This window comes from Alternaria infectoria (assembly GCF_024043175.1).
Source record: "Alternaria infectoria strain BMP 0036 chromosome Unknown scaffold_2, whole genome shotgun sequence".
Classification (NCBI taxonomy): domain Eukaryota; kingdom Fungi; phylum Ascomycota; class Dothideomycetes; order Pleosporales; family Pleosporaceae; genus Alternaria; species Alternaria infectoria.
Genome location: NW_026250691.1, coordinates 2,294,963 through 2,311,315, shown reverse-complemented (window position 1 = coordinate 2,311,315; position 16,353 = coordinate 2,294,963). Strand labels below are relative to the sequence as shown.

The window sequence follows — 16,353 nt, the reverse complement described above, 5'->3', positions numbered from 1 at the left end:
TGAAGAAGCAATTGCCGCATCAGCCGCGCATGCAAGCCCTTTCTTGTGGGTTCCAAAGGAAGGGCACAGCGGCCAGAGCATCCCGCGAAGGAGTCGAGGGCGTTCAGGGCCGTGGGAAGCTGCAGGCAACGCATTCAATAATTGCTGTGATTCAGCCGGTGCAGGCTGGGCAGCGGGATGCTTAGATCTCATCTACCTTATGGCGTCTTCGGCTGATCAAGAGTGTTGGAAGATTGGCATTCAAAGAAGAGCCAGCCACCCGTTGGCGGCTTGGCCCAGACATCGCCCAGGCGTAAGCGAGACCGCCCGTTTATACGGTGGCCGAATCACGTTGACAGGACGCTAATCAGGGATGGTGCTGCTTGCATCAAATAAGACGATGGTAGGATGTGTTAAATGAGCCCGGTGAAGCAGTTGCAATGTATCGCGTGAGATCTCCTCGGAGCGCGTTAGCTGTTGTTGATCTCTGGGGAAGCTGTCTGGGGAAACCTCTGGGGAACGGCTCGAGGCGCTGACGGTGCAAGAAGAAAAGCGGGATATCGCATTGCAGATGTGGAGTTTCCGCGGAGTGTGTTATTGAGCTGGATTGGCCATGAACGAAGGAGCGTTCTGCCGTTCGGCGCTAGCCCGTGCCTCCCATCCATCACGTGTTCGGGGCATCATCGAGTTAGCAGGCTGGGGAAATCCGGCTCCATCTTTCCGCCAACCACGCCTCATCACCTCGGCTCCGCGTGCTCTGCTGTCTTCCCCAGGCTGGCCCCAATCATTATGGGGAGACCCTGAAAATGCGCTTGTCAGACCCACGTTCTCGGTCGCTGGAGTCGTGAGCTTAGAGTAAGGGGTTAGTGGCTGGTTAATCTATTCAACCGTAGCATGCGACACTCTCGCAGCTGATCACGACCTTCGAGAAGGTTGGCGGAAGTGTCAAGCCTGTATGGCCGAGCCGGAACAAGGTCGCGGCTGGAGGCTTGTCCTTGCCCAGGTGAGCTTCACGAGGGCATACCGGGCTGGCGGGCCTTGTCGCACTGTAGGCATGCATCCATCAGGCCAGGTCCAACATTTCCATCACAAGACAAATGAGCCTCATTGCTTAGGCTTCTTGTTGTTCTTGACGGCTGACCGTCCCGCGCGCCGAGGCCGACTTGACACTGGTAACAAGATGATCCGTTCATGGGCAAGACGAAGCTTGGGGTCTGGGCAAGCTACCCTTGACCCCACCGTTATGGGCAATTTGCCGCCCACTCTACCCCATACGGCGGTTCATCCGCGCAGAGTGCCACACATTTCTCCAGTCGAATTTAACCGGTCCGCTAGACCGTTGTTCTGGAGCCAAGGTCCTCTGCGAGGATAGTATCGTGCAGGCCGGGAGGCATATATATGAAGCACCAACATGTTCAATCTATCCAGGCTCAGCTGCAATCAGCCCAACCCGACAAGTCAACAGCTTATATACCCTGCTGCCCAGGACAGTGTAAGGTTGTGTGTTTCAAACCAACCTTCACTCATTCCCTCGTTACTTCGATTCAACAAGCAGTCCTCGGACTAAGAGTCGGACGCCATGGGTCTCTACCAGAAGTTCACGCCCAAGATGGGTGCCGTTGCGAAGAGCAGGTCCGACGTCGAAGCTGCTCAGGCTGAGGCTCCTCACCTGAAGAAAGTCAACTGGAGGTCCGACGCCGGTCTCCGCAAGCTCTACTTCTACGCCTTCTTCATCTGTATCGCTTCTGCGACCACAGGTTACGATGGGTAAGCCTTCCCATTGCTGTTCTCCTATTGACCAAAGCTAATCCACCCCAGTTCCATGTTGAACAACCTCCGTATTCTGCCCAGGTGGACGGAGTTCTTCGGTGACCCAAAGGGAGACACTCTCGGTCTCTTGACTGCTCTTTACTCCATCGGTTCGATTGCCTCGCTTCCCGTCGCTCCCTTCATTGCCGATCGCTTTGGACGTCGCGCCTGCATTACCTTCGGATGTGTCATCATGATTGTCGCAGCTTCCATCCAGGCCGCTGCTAAGAACCTCGACTACTTCATGGGTGGACGTTTCCTCATGGGTTTCGGAAACTCGCTTGCTCAACTCTCGTCTCCCCTGCTTCTTACCGAACTCTGCCACCCTCAGCATCGTGCTCGTGTCACTGCCGTCTACAACTGTTTGTGGAACGTTGGTGCCATCGTCTGCACATGGTTGACTTTCGGTACCAAGCGCATTGAAAGCGACTGGTGCTGGCGTGTACCCGCTCTTACCCAGGCTGCTCCTTCCGTCATTCAGTTGGCCGCTATCTGGTTCATCCCCGAGTCCCCACGTTGGTTGATCGCCAAGGAGAGGAACGAAGAGGCTCTTGCCATTCTTGCCAAGTACCACGCCAACGGCGATGCCAACAACGCTACCGTCCAATTCGAGTTTGCTGAGATCAAGGAGACTCTCCGCCTCGAGTTCCAGTACCAGAAGACCTCCACCTACTTCGACTTCTTCAAGACCAAGGGCAACAGGTACAGGCTCATGCTCCTCGCATCTCTCGGTCTCTTCTCCCAATGGTCTGGCAACGGTCTTGTGTCCTACTACGCCACCGATGTCTACGACTCCATTGGTATCACAGACGCTGACACCCAGCTCGGTATCAACGGTGGTCTTACCATTCTCTCTCTCATCGTCTCCGTCTCCTGCGCTCTGCTCGTTGATCGCGTTGGTCGTCGCCCACTCTTCATCTCTGCCACCGCAGCCATGTGCGTTACCTTCATCGTTTGGACTATCGCTTCGTCTCAGCAGGAGGCTACCAAGAGCAAGGCTGCTGGTCAGGCCGTCATTGCCATGATCTGGATCTTCTCCGTCGCTTACGCGCTGGCTTGGTCTGGTCTGCTTGTCGCCTACACTGTCGAGATTCTGCCCTTCAAGATTCGTGCCAAGGGTCTCATGATCATGAACTTGTTCATCCAGATCGCTTTGACCATCAACCAATACGTCAACCCTCTTGGATTCGAGAATCTCCACCCTACCTGGAAGTTCTACACCATCTACGCCGTAAGTCTTACAACTACAATCCCTAAGATGAATTATTTGCTAACTAAAATCAGTGCTGGATCTTCCTCGAGCTCATCTTCGTCACTGTCTTCTACGTCGAGACCCGTGGTCCCACTCTTGAAGAGGTCGCCAAGATCTTCGATGGTGATGAGGCTGAGGTCGCTCACATCGACATTGAGCACGTTGAGAAGAACGTCATGACTTCCGGCTACGAGAAGGATGACAACGTCCGCATTGAGCAGGTCCGATCATCCCAGTAGATGATTTGATCTCTCGTGTGTATATAATTGCTGCTTTGATTGATGTGGAATGATGGTGGTTGGATGATTTTGCTATATACCAAGTATGCATGTCCTTCGCTAGTAATAGTAATCGATATGCGTCCTCTTCTCATATTATATCCCGCTCTGTGATTTGCACATCATGCTTCAATAACGCCCTGCTCCATCTGACTAACCTCCTGTACTTGCCGCCTTGCCTCCTTTCTCTGTCTTCGTCTCTCCATCTTTGCCTTGATGGTGGCTTTGATTCCCGAGCAGCACATTACTGAAGAGAACAGCGCACTTCCCATCCACAGCAACGCGTTAATGAGGTCGCACCACACAGCTCTCTTCATGCGCCCCACATCCACGTTCTGGTACCCTTGCTCGATATCCCCGTTTAGATAAATTGTATAGAAGAGGCCGAAAGAAGCGATCCATAAGACCGCCAAGATCCATTCCGGGATCCAAGTGACACGGTAGTTGCGTACTGTCACACTGTCGATGACTAACACCAATAGGGTAATACCAAAAACGACTTGCGCGAATATGAAGTCCGTCCTCGAAGTGCTTGTTGCATGGCTCAATTCGATGGCGTAGGATATGCCCGATGCGAGTGCGAAGGCCAATTGGAAGATACGAATGCTGAGACGGAAGAGAGATACGGCAGGCTTGTCGAGTTTGGCATTTACGGCGGATTTGAAAGAGGACGGAGAGATGAATTTCGATTTGAAGTAGGGCGGTGGTGGTACGGATGGTATCGAGTGGGTCGATGAGGCCGATAATGATGGTGTGGTCGGCTTGTAGTAGACGGGCTCGGACTGCTTGGGTTGACCCATGGTGATTGTCTCCCTCGAGTGAAATTCCGAAACCTAGTAGATGAATTTGCGAAGCAAAATGTGAAGATGGCTTAACTTGGAGCAAAGCAGCGGGTCATCCTGAGGTTATATGTACACTCAGACTGCTGACGAGGCTAGTTTGGGTAAAACTCGGCGCAATGCACAAGAAAGAGCTTTTCATGGCACTTTTCTTCTATTTTAGCTGTATTAAGTGGAGCGCGACAAGTGTGCCAGACATTCGTCCCTGAAAACAGCGTATTCTAAGAGAACACGAGCGAATACGAGCCTCGGACTGGCGCATTAGCGTCAACATCGGAGAGAAGAACCCGCGTCGGATCAGCAACGATCAATGCAAGGCCGATGCACTCATGGTGGCGGCTTAGCTACTAAAAAGCTCCTGATTAGGTGACGCGTTGGGAAGGGGTCAGTCAGGTCAGTTTTCGGAGTTTTCCTGTGCTGGAGATGCTTGCGGCGTTGCGCAGCCCTCGCGGAAGGAGTTCACGCTAGAAGCGATGACATCCATGTATGCCGCTAGCGGTTGCCGTCTCTTTTAATACGCGTTCCTCGCTCAGAATACGCGCTTGAATCCGGCGTCTCAACATCCTCATCAGCAACATCAATATGCAGCAGGACTCACCACTCACAGAAGCTACGTCAACTTCGAGGGGAGGGTCTATCCAGAATTCACGGGAGCCCTCTCCCTACGAGCATAGTGGAAAGGCTACGCCAAGAGCATCGAAGATAACGAGGAAGTCTCATCGCAAGTCGCGGGCTGGATGTGTTCATTGCAAGACGCGTCGCATCAAGGTATGTAGTATGTAACCGTCTCGATGCAACCTGAGGCACCTCCTTTGAACAAACCGATGGCTTTTAGTCCTTGCAAACAACACAGCAAAATCTCATTGGAGGAAGACAAAGCTAAAGAGTATGCTCAACATGCTGATCTCGTGCCTAGTGCGACGAAGGCAAGCCATTCTGCACCAACTGCAAGCGGCGGCAGGTCCGCTGCGAGTACCCAGCAACGTCTATTGTCGTCCCAGAAATTACTGGCCTACGACAACCCGGCGGCCTTCCACTATCTGAGATTGAACTCACATATCACTGGACGACAACCACATGTCACTCGTTATCAGCATGGCCTGCCGGTGCTGCACGCGTACAATCATCCACAGAAGAAATCGCATTCAAGAACGAACATGTGCTACACCTCATCTTCGCATTCACGGCTCTCCATCTCGCTACATGCCGACCAGACCGTAAAGAATCCTATATCGCTACTTCAAACCATCACTACGAATGCGCCCTAGCACTAGTCACTCCAGAGATAGCCAAACTGAACCCTGCCAACTGCGACGCGGTCCTTCAATCTGTCCAACTAATCTGCTTTGTCAGTTGGGCAAGAGGACCACAGGCGGGTGAATACCTTGCTTTTGGTAAGCACGGTAGATCGGAGTGGCTGGTCATGTTTCGTGGTATCCGCACGACACTCAGCGCCTTTGAGATCGACAACTTCGCGAAGACACATGCGCCGGCAGTGCGTAACAAAGGTCGGCTTTTACCAGTAACAGACGGGCCATTCGAGTTCGAAAGGCATCTTCAGGAGTTAGAAGAGCACATCGGCATCGTGTCTGAGCCTTCTGATTGCGACGACAATGTGCTCAGCGTGAACGTCCTCCAGGAGATGTATTCGAACCGCTACGGTGGCAAGGACGGTGAATACCACGTGGCGTTTGGATGGCTCTACCGAATGAGCGATGACTTCCTCGATCGCCTACAACAATGCGATCCGCTGCCACTCATCATCTACGCGCACTTTGTCGTTCTGATGCACGACATGGAAAGGTTTTGGTATATGAAAGGGTGGACACACCATGTTATGAGTGGAATCTTTGAAGCTCTGCCAACGGAGCATAAGCCCTGGATACGCTGGCCCATGACCTGTGTCGGGTGGATAGCACCGTGATGCATCTACTGTCTATTTGTGGTAGGCTCAGTTGATTGCTTAGAAGCATCACATGTACGTTCAATTGAGGTGTATGTTTTAGATTGTTTCTCTGAAGTTTGGGGCTGCTTTCCACCACCAAGCATCGTGTTCATCTCTGAAGCGTCACATCGTGTCCAGACCCAAGACAGTCATACCAAGGCAGTCATGACACCCGCGGTTGAGCATGCTTGTTTCCCCTAGTGCGGACGTGATGAAGGTTCAATCAAAAAGACCCAATTCCTACTCATCGCAATCGGCCAGCGCGTGTTGTTGCCCTGAGATCAAGCAAAGCGACCGTGAGCCTCCGTTCGGTCTGACCTACGGTCATTCGCACGAGGGCCGCGTCCACCAGCGCCGGAAGGACGATAGGGCAGACTTGTATGCATAGCAGCACGAGTATCTTCGTACCGACCCATACCGCCCAGGTGGTATGATCTATGAACGGGATCTAAAGATGAGTGTAGAGCGTCAGTATTTGTCTCACATACAATTCGTACAGGAGTATTACTGACAAGGTACATAGTCGCCAGTCGGAAGATCATAGGTGATCGCTAGCTGGGGTTGCCAGAGAAAGGCTACTGCCTCTGAAAGGGTGAACATGACCGGCGCATAGGAGCGTTGGGCGTTTATGACGTCCATGGCCGCCTCCTTCCTCTGCCTCTTCCTCTCCTGTTTCTTTTGTTGGCGCCGCTGAGCAAGGTCATCTGCAGATAGTGAGGGAATGGCCCATCGTACTTCGCCTTCGCTGATTTCAGTACCCTGCCCGCCGCTGGATTGACCTAGAGAGCGCTCGCCAAGTGTTCCGGTCATCTTGTTCTGTAGAGCATACTTTGAGTGGCGCTGCTCTTCGGCCTGATCCTGGAGAGCTTTTGACCTGGACGAATATGCGGGGAACACATTGTCGAGCTCGTCGCTCAGCGTCAAGTCAATGACTTCGGATGTCTGACTGGGGAAGGACTTGGCTCGGGAGCTGTCGATAGGTGCCTGGGCCTTTGGCTGCGTTCTCATGTATCGCACATCGTCTGCCGCAGTTGTGTCGTCAGCCTCCTCTTTCGCTTGCGCTGCCATGGCGTTCGGTCCCCTCTGTCGCTTGGCATGAAGCTGCGGCTGAGACTGCGACAATTCGGGATCCGCCCGCGCACGTTTCTTGGTTCTCACCATGGTAAAGCGAGGTGCAGTATCGTTATGGGTCAGACGTTGTAGTGTGTAGTACGAAAAAAGTCCGCGGATTCAGACAGTTCAGACAAAGAGGTCGCAGCCGCAATGGGTTGCGCTGGTTCTGCAAGTTGTAGGTCGCCCAAATGAGGTGAGTCCCAAAATTGCCGCTTGGACCACCAACAAACGCTCGTAGAAGGCGCAACCACGTGGGGGCAGCTATTGTACGGCTGTTGTGTGATCAAACCCGACCTTTTCTACCAGTCTTGGCATTGAAGTCCTGGAGTGCTTGTTTGAAGCCAGGCCAGGCGTCTCTGACCAGGGGATTGCCCTCTAGCGTTCGTAGATAGTTTTCAGGTACGTCATGGAGTCGCTTTCCTAGGTGAATGCCTTTGTGGAATGTCCATGTGTCTGATGCCGAAAGAGCGTTTGATCGAGACCCTTGTGCGTTCCGTGTGGGAGCCTGTCGTGGCTGCGATAGCTGAGCTTGTGTCTGTTGGGTTTGAGGGTGGTCTGGCTGAAGACGTGCCTGCCCCGGCCTGTGGTACTCGAATGCCTCCAAAAGGCCCGCATGCTTGTCCCTGTATTTGTATAGCTGACCACCGATCATTCTGAGGTAGTTTTCGTTCACATCGGTGAACCGCTCGCCCCTGTGCATACCGAACGTGAAGACGTAGTCGCGTGCAGGATTGTACTCCGGTGTTGCTGGTCCATCTGTGGACTCTTCGCTTGTATCGCTGCTGATGCTGATGACGCTCGATCGGCGAGATGCTGTGGATGGTGCGAGGGAGATGTATGCGGCCGAATCGGCAGAGGTGTCCTCCTGGTAGAGACCGTAGCGCACTCGCGTGGTTGAGGTACTGAGTGGGTAATCGCGCAGATAGAGCTGCCTGTATACTGTGACCGCGGCTGCCTCCGTAAACATTATCTGCGCTCGTGGTTGTCTTCCTCGACCGGTTGTGGGCAGTGGCGCCTGCACGTTGATCTCGATATCCTCGGCCTCATACATGTCGTCGTCGAGTAAGTCGTCGCCGAATGCGTCGGAGTCAGAACTGTCGCCGTCCATGTCGAGATCAAAGTCGTCGTTGCGTGAGGACCTGTAGAGGGCTTCGAAGTTGTTGCCACCAGAGGACAGAGGTATGAAGTCTTGGCCCGATTCGTTCCTGCCATTCTTCTGCGCAAAACGTCCGCCACGTCCTCCTCCTCGCCCACCCCGTCCCGCGCCACCACGGCCTCCTCCTCCGCCTCCTCCGCGACCTCCACCACGGCCTCCACGTGCTCCGCCGCGCTCGCTGCGTCGAGCGTTGTGTATCGCCTTTTGCCGTGCTTTGTGTCGTATCGGGGGCGGTCCGGTTGGCTTGGACCCTCTGGACTTCCGGTTTGCAGCCGCACTGGCGCGCCGTTGCTGGCAGGGGCGCGACATTGCGACGGCGGAGTTTGGCTGTGAGTGAGTTGAGAAGAATGACGAATTCCAACTTGTGTGCTCAACGTCAGACTTCGAGACGCTCGGCCCCACGACTACCGATTCGGCATCCCGAAATTGCCCTTTCTCCCCCTGCGCACGTCCAAACCATGGACCCGGAATTTGCATGCGACTGTTGCGCACCTGAGCGCATATTCACTGGCCTCAAAGACTTGTGCTTGATTGAAAAAGACGTTTGAATATGGGACGGACGCTGCACTCAATACTCGCTTGAAGAATCCTTGCTCAACACTGCGACAAGAGGCCATGCGAACCCAAATCTACTCGCTTCATCTCGAAAGCCGTATTGCATCTATATCTTACCAACAGCATTCAATGGCTGCCGCCTGGATGATCACAAGAGCTTCGAATTGGCAAACGTACTGATATTGATTCCTTTCAAGCGACGCAGCGACTCGTTTGCATTAGTCGGAGGTATCTTTGCCAGCCTTCTTTCGCGAATCTTCAGGGCGCTCACCAGGGCGTTCAGCACACGGAAGCCAAGCCGATACATACACGCGCGCACAGTGTTGACCTTACTGAGCTCCGAGGTGATGTAACCGTGGATACGCAGATGCTTTCTTGCGCAGTGACATTGGACCAAGGAGGCAACCACGTTGCAGTCTCTCGAGGAACGAGGGATCTTCGTTGTGGATAGGATACATCAGAGACTTGGAACAGCGAAGTCAAGAGCTCAAGCCAGCGTGCATATGACGTATCTTCGTCTTCCTCTGCTATCATCTTGAAGATGCGCATGCCTCGAGGATGTTAAGGCCATCTCTACGATGATCATGACTTCATTGCGCCGCTCCTAATTTACTGGGCCCCTCGACCCTCGAGCACCGCCCATCTCACGCAACGTTGCCCAGCGCAATGACCCGCGCCGCCCTCATGAACACACATTCTTTGCAGACCCCCACATTCCTTGCGGCTCTACGATGCACCTCATTGCACGGGGTGGATGCTTGCCGCTGACGTTGCCGCCAGAGCACTCTATTTGAGCCACCGTGCCGCAACCCCGCATATATCAGCCTTGCACAACCGCCGCATGGTCCGAGTACTCAAGCGGGATCGCCACACCAAAATAGTAGCGATGAACAGATAGACAGGGTGAAGAGCGGGTAGTCCGGCGTAGTTACTCTGAAACGAAATTTCTCTATACTTGAATAAGGTACAAGAGTACCTGCTCGTCAGCGCGTTCTGTACCTGCATTCACTCTCCCTTGCATCTTCCAGCTGGTCTTGGATCCGGTTATCCGCTCGACTTTGTCTTACTTGACTGACTGCGTCATCAACTCTACTTCTTCTTCATCAAAACAGATAGCCAACACTACCAGAAGCATTCGCAAGCAGGTCTTCAAGATGCACACCAACACCTTCGCCATCCTCTCTTCGGTTCTCTTCCTCACGCCTTCACTATGCGCAGCGCGCGTCCTCCCTCCTCAGCCCCCGCGCATTCTCCCCCGCGGTGATGCGCAGTCATTGCTATCGTCGTCCGCTACATCGCTGGCCGACAAATGCACCTTCACCCTCTTCCACAAGCAACTCAAGACCGCTGCCCGTCCAGCCTCGGCAAGCGATGGGAAGCTCAACTACGTCCAAGTCGACAGCTTGGAAGACCACATGAACGGAATCACTATCGATCTCGCTTCTTCGAGACCCCGGACGGAGCGCAACTCGTATGTGAAAGTCTCCGCGACACAGATCTTCGAGATCGATGGACTGTTAGACGACACCAAGTTGACTATCTACGGCTCCGATGGCGAAGACGCACTGGTCTTTGAGTACGATGGGCTGAAATGGGCGACCGAGGGCGGGAGCAAGAAGTCACACCCCGAAGCGTGGTGTAACACCGGTTCCTGGGCGGAGAGTGGGAATGGAAGCAGGGTACGTTATTCTTCGAGGTTCGCACACGAGGACTGAATTGCTAACAATCATGTGCAGCAACGGTCAATGGAGTGCGCGTTCTCTTGCGCCAAAATCGAGGACGACGAAGAGGATGAGAGGGAAGAGTTGCGGTAGATCACTGTAATCCAACGTAGGGCTTTAGGTCAGCATTCGATATGCTGCTCATCTGATCAAAGCAAGACTCTCTGGAATTTCTTTTGTGATTACTTCGATTCTCCAACACTTGATACCCCAGCACTAGTCACAATAGGCGGACAGACAATTATTCAAGGCAATTACAAAGACAATTTTGACCTCAGCTTGGTGAACGCGGCCTTGCCGTACGACTGCTGCGTTGCCTGTATAACAAGCACGGGTTGTGGCTTTAATGACTTCTTTGGGGGGCAGTGTTCCCTGTTGACACTGGAGGTGGGGACGTGCAGTCAGAATAATTCGACGGTCACTCTTTCTACATTTGCTACTTCAGATCCCATCTTTATATCCAACGGGAATTGTGGGAAGGCTGTAACTTCGGGATGATAAGTTAGGCCGGATTGGGTTGTGCTGAAGACCGAGGTGGCATGTTTTACTGGGCACGTGGAGCTTTGAATATATACACAAATGTACCTTATCTTTGGTCTCTCTTTGCATCACCCCATGCGCTGTAAAATATCCATACTAGAAGTTTTCTTCACGTCAGACATGCGACTGACAACACTGTGGACCTGCCTGCTATATGTCGTCGTTGCAATACTATTTCCTTAGGATTGAGAGGGATAATCCGTACCCCGCTACCCTGTGACAGCCAGCTCGCCATGCTTTTCCTTCATGACGCTCCTCCAATCCTCATCCAAGAGCCATTCCGTATCGTCCTCCTTGACTACATCTTCGATGCGCAGACCATTCCTCGCAAGTGCTCTGCACCATCCATCCCATCCGCCACGACGTCTAGCGTACATGCTCGGCGTTAAGCCGTCGTGGTCACGATGATGTACATCAACGCCCATTCTTATCAACGCGTTGGGAATCTCTTCAAATGCAACCGGGTCTCCTGGGCTACCTTCATGTGAAGTAGCACTGTAGCAGCGTTGTAGTCTGTTGCGGCCAAGAGGTCCAATCGTGTTGATGTATGCAGGATCGACTTCGAAGAGTGGAGCAATGATGCTGGATACCGAGGGCCAGTCCCATGGATCGTCATCCAGTATGATAGATTCGGGAATGAGATCCTCTTGCTGCAATCGCTGTATCTGTTGTCGTAATAGGGAACGTGGTCTCCGTTGATAGTAATCCCAGATCAGCATCTGTGTCGTCATCTCGAAGAGGAATGAGGATGACTCGTAGATTTGGTGGATGACATGATCGAACGTTTCCTCAAATGTGGCACGGTCATGATCCATCATTGCGCGTATGAAAAGACCTGCGACTAGGCTGGCATCGTGACTGCTGTACGTCAGAGAAGAACTTGTGACAACGTATCAGACTTGGCTTACTTTAGATTAGATACACCGATACCTTGGCCTGCTAAGTAATCGAGCAGATCTATCCGTGTATTCTTTGAAGCATACTGTAGGCTGTAGATTAGCTCACTTTCGCCTTCTGAGAGCTTTTGGTCTGAGCTTACATAAAGACATAAGTTTCTGCCTTCCCGGTTGATGTGATAGGGTGAAATCTGACCTTTTCGTAAGGCGTTATCAATCTCCTCGACATTGGCAGATGCGAAAAGCTGGTTATAATGGGTCTCGGACTCGACTAGAGTGAAGACACTAAGTTGGGCGCAAAGCCCCGGGTTAGATGCACTAGTTGCGTTGCGAAGAAAGTGGGCGTGGATAGCGTGGATTGACTGGCCAATGCCGCAAGTGAAGGTGAAATTAACCTCATTGCTTGGGCCTTTGAACTTTGCTTTACACGCCCGGAGAGGCGACTGTATACGCAGACTACCAAAGGGTGTAGTCTGGTTATATGCCCGTTCACCGGCCATCACCGGTGCGCTGAGATAAAGATTCGCGTAGTTTGCTTCTGGTGTAACAGACGTGGTGTTCAACTCTCTTATATCACATCCAGGTATCAGAGAATGGCATGGCATCGTTTCCCCAGAGTAATGCCAACGGTCAATAGAGGTCGCGGAAGATCCGTGGTGTGCTGCCGCTTCTTCTTGCGCCGCTGATGCAACAAGGTGGTCGAACTCGTGTTGTAGCCAATCGACATGGTACGGCGGAAACCGCTCAGTGCCATCGTTCAGTATTTTTTGGAATGCTGTCTCCAAATGCGGCTTGACGAGCAGTAAATATGCCATGATCATGTCGCGACGCTCACCGTAGAAGTAGACGTTTCTCATCCATCTCTTAGTGTGAGGTATCCGATACTTCTCAAACTCAGCAGCTATAGCATAGCCGATCTTTTCCGATAAGACTTCACGAGTCTTCCAGTGCTCGCTCACTTGCTCTTGGTGGGTAGTTGCCAGAATCTTGGAAATTCGCTTCGTTTCCTGGTATTGATAGACCGATAGTCTTCCTAGGAGTTCTTGCCCTTGGATCAACGTAGCCTGGTTCGTGTCGTGTCTTTTCAGTAGCTCGTGATGCTGTTCATCTGATCTCTGCCTGGATATCTCATCAATACACGCGCGTTACAGAAGGGGAAAGAATGCATACCTGCTGGCAACTTGTAGAGAGTTTACTAGTAGACTTTTCGACCGTTCCAGATTGTTGAGTGTTTTGCTGACCTTCCGTTCGTCCAATACGTACTTCACCCTATTCCAAGTCTTACCAACACTCCTATATCTTGCGCTCAATATCCTTAGATTTTGTAGTTCGCGCTGCAAACTCTTGAGCGCAGACGCGAATAGCGCTAACATTCCATCCGTCGCCCCACCTTCTTTCCGACTGGCGAAACTATCGAGAAGCTCTTTTACGGTCTCTGCAAGTAGGGCAGTCTCTTCGACTGCAGTAGATAATCTTCCGACCTCTTCCGGCGCATCAGCAATATCGCGTAGAAAACTGTAAACCTCCCGACCCATTCGCACCACAACGTCAGCTACACCGATGATAGCGAAGATACCCGCCGCGACCTCGAGACTACCTGACATGACGGTCGATCCGATGATTGCGGATACAAGGCATGGCCCGATTTTGAACGTGAAGAAGAGTCTCCAGAAGAATTGCTAGGTTGTTCATATGTCGTCGTAGATAGGTGCTGTTGTATCGGGGCCCGAGTGGGGGCGGCTGATGCAGCTTACCTGTGTATATTGAGGCCGAGTAGCTCACAGCCTATCGCTGGTCCTTCGCCCCTGACCCAAACCCACGCTGCATCCGTATTGAGACTATTCAATTAATTCAAGCCAACTTTTGTTCCTGCAGTTCGAGAGTGTGGCCAAATAAGAAGGTTGTCATCCTCACATCCTACCTGGCCACTGTGGCACGAACCCACGTCATTGCGTGCGCGTTCACTTCTCAATTTCCTTTCTCTCTTCAGCCCCTCTACACAGTCGCCGCACACCTTCCTCAACAAGCCCTCTTACCATGAGAGCATGCATCCACCTCCCAAACTTCCCCTCCAAGACCCCTGCGTGCCCCTTCCCTTTCTCCCGCCACATGACTGTATGGTTGATGAAAGTAATTTGATATCTCTCTTCTTTGACTTCAACTACCAGCATGCCATCCACCGATGGTCCTTTGTAACTTTCAGGTGCATCCAGAGTCAAGGTAATGCGATCCTGCTCTCGAGAAGTTACGACGTAAACCCCGCAGACGCGGTCTCCATGTAAGAAGTTCAGAGAGCGGATGTATGCTGCGTCAAATGTCTCCCTATCTCGATCGTCCTTGATCATGTACCATATACCCCATGCAGGAGGACGCATTGAGAATGTAGTCATTGTGTGTCGGAGGAAGGGCACCAACAGTGCTTCCGGTTTCTGCCTTCCCATAGAGTCTCTGGAGACTGTCTTACGCGCGCACTCATGATGAACGATGTAGTCTTCCGGGCTCCTTTGTGCGATGCTAGGAATGGAGATGGACTTGTCTTGGGGGTAAGGCGTCGTTCGGCACTGCACCTTTCGGGAGAGGGTTGCGTGTAGATACGCGAGGTACAACGCTGAGCCTGCAAATGGCAAAGGGACTAGAAGCACCTTGTAGGCCATGGTGCGACGATTCAATGGTCCAACAAAGTTACCAGCAGATGACTCTGTGAGTGCAGTCCTCCTGCGTTGGAGCGCGGGGCATGGTGAGCTTCAGCCCTAGAGCTTCAGCTACTATATCAACCAATCAAGCGTGGTGCACGGATCCCGAGGGGGAGAAGACAACACAAGGCGAATATCCACGTCAGCAGCCACCAACGTGCTGGTGGTGCGCTACGTAGCCCCTAGTGCCAGCTGAAGTCCTTCCATGTGACATTCTGGAATGAACAAAACTGTGTTTGCGAACGGCGTCGACGCTCGGATAGTTTTGACACGTGGTGGCTGTTAGGTTTGGTAAGGCTGACGAGGCTGCACGTCGAAGAGATTGAAATGAGGTCGCCATGCGTTTGTGTGCAGGTCTTGGGATGATTTCAAAACAGCTATGGCATAGCGTGAGCACGACGCACGAGGGAATCTGAACTTGAAAGCAGCAACGCTGGTGGAGAAACGGACGAGAGCGCAAAATCGCGATCGCCTTTCGACGCACGTCCCCTAGTTAGGGACCCACTTTCCCCTTTCGAAACGGTCGCAGTGCGCCGGGAGATTCACCCGCCCAGCGCGATCTTCATTTCCCCGCATTCCACGACAACCATCAACCACCATAGTACAAACTGCGTCACGATGCAGCAATACTACATATTATCAAATCAATCAAAATGCGAGAATTGGAATGTCAGACTGGTGCTACAACTGCAGACTGTATTGACGATGACTACAGCTATATGTGTGCTTTCCCCTATGTCTTCCAGTTTGGCTCCATGTTTACTCGCCTCGATCATCAATTCCCCACTGATTCACCACCAACTTTCTGATCTAGTAATGAGGGCAACCGGAGGGCACAGCAGGGCTCTCGGCAGGAGGAGCAGGAGCAGGAGAGGGAGTGGTAGCGGGGGGAGATCCGCCACCGGGGGCGCCGGCACCGGGGCTAACGTCCTGGCACAAAACAGCCTGGCCGGCAACGGGGATGGTGCAGCACTTGGCTTGGTTGCCAGCGGCAGCGCAGCCGGCGATGAAGCCAGTGGTGCTGGTGGGAGTGGTAGCGGCTGGATGGCAACGTTAGCATGATTGCGTGTATGAGTGGAAGGAATGGAAGGCAAAGACTTACGAACTGCGCAGTTCAAGCCGACAACACCAAGAACGTCAGTGGCACAGCACTGGGGGCTGTTGTAGAGGCCATCGGGGCAGACGGGCTCTGTTCCAGTGGAAGCGAAGGGAGCGGCGGCGGCACCGGCAATGAAGGCGAGGATGGAGAAGCGCATGTTGATGGTTGGAAGTTGTTTGGTTGGTAGAGAGTGAAGAGTTGGTGGAAGTGAAGGTAAGAAGCTGAGATGATGCTTGATGCTGTGGATGCTCAACTTGAAGTCCAGAGTCTGCCTTCTTTATACTTCTTCGTTGACATTACTTCGAGGCCCGTTCGCTTGGCGGTCTGAGTAGTGCCGAGGAGTATCTCCGTCCGTCTTCTCGTATCCTAAATTGCGGTTGTTCTCGTCCCCGGTTCATTGAACGTGGAATGTGCCCTGCAAGGTCGTAGCATGACGCTGTACGACACTTCGAGTCCCGTCTCGGCTCTTTGCTTCCCC

At 52.7% G+C, this 16,353-nt stretch overlaps 6 protein-coding genes across 6 annotated transcripts; 2 read left to right on the top strand and 4 right to left on the bottom strand.

The window, feature by feature from the left end:
* Positions 1 to 1,558: 1,558 nt before the first annotated feature.
* On the top strand, positions 1,559 to 3,279 carry J4E92_002164 (uncharacterized protein; the record flags this gene model as incomplete). Its single annotated transcript, XM_051493569.1, has 3 exons — positions 1,559 to 1,746; positions 1,798 to 3,019; positions 3,073 to 3,279. The coding sequence occupies 3 exons, from the start codon at positions 1,559 to 1,561 to the stop codon at positions 3,277 to 3,279; spliced, it is 1,617 nt and encodes a 538-aa protein (XP_051356800.1).
* A 3,327-nt stretch (positions 3,280 to 6,606) lies between these two features.
* J4E92_002163 (uncharacterized protein) lies at positions 6,607 to 7,263 on the bottom strand (the record flags this gene model as incomplete). Its single annotated transcript, XM_051493568.1, has 1 exon — positions 6,607 to 7,263. The coding sequence occupies one exon, from the start codon at positions 7,261 to 7,263 to the stop codon at positions 6,607 to 6,609; it is 657 nt and encodes a 218-aa protein (XP_051356799.1).
* A 235-nt stretch (positions 7,264 to 7,498) lies between these two features.
* J4E92_002162 (uncharacterized protein) lies at positions 7,499 to 8,680 on the bottom strand (the record flags this gene model as incomplete). The annotated part of the gene is made up of 1 exon (XM_051493567.1): positions 7,499 to 8,680. The coding sequence occupies one exon, from the start codon at positions 8,678 to 8,680 to the stop codon at positions 7,499 to 7,501; it is 1,182 nt and encodes a 393-aa protein (XP_051356798.1).
* A 1,087-nt stretch (positions 8,681 to 9,767) lies between these two features.
* Positions 9,768 to 10,740, top strand: J4E92_002161 (uncharacterized protein; the record flags this gene model as incomplete). The annotated part of the gene is made up of 3 exons (XM_051493566.1): positions 9,768 to 9,776; positions 10,039 to 10,605; positions 10,663 to 10,740. 3 exons carry the CDS (start codon positions 9,768 to 9,770, stop codon positions 10,738 to 10,740), a joined length of 654 nt encoding a protein of 217 aa, XP_051356797.1.
* A 656-nt stretch (positions 10,741 to 11,396) lies between these two features.
* On the bottom strand, positions 11,397 to 12,002 carry J4E92_002160 (uncharacterized protein; the record flags this gene model as incomplete). The annotated part of the gene is made up of 1 exon (XM_051493565.1): positions 11,397 to 12,002. The coding sequence occupies one exon, from the start codon at positions 12,000 to 12,002 to the stop codon at positions 11,397 to 11,399; it is 606 nt and encodes a 201-aa protein (XP_051356796.1).
* A 3,584-nt stretch (positions 12,003 to 15,586) lies between these two features.
* Positions 15,587 to 16,032, bottom strand: J4E92_002159 (uncharacterized protein; the record flags this gene model as incomplete). Its single annotated transcript, XM_051493564.1, has 2 exons — positions 15,587 to 15,797; positions 15,929 to 16,032. 2 exons carry the CDS (start codon positions 16,030 to 16,032, stop codon positions 15,587 to 15,589), a joined length of 315 nt encoding a protein of 104 aa, XP_051356795.1.
* Between the last annotated feature and the right edge of the window lie 321 nt (positions 16,033 to 16,353).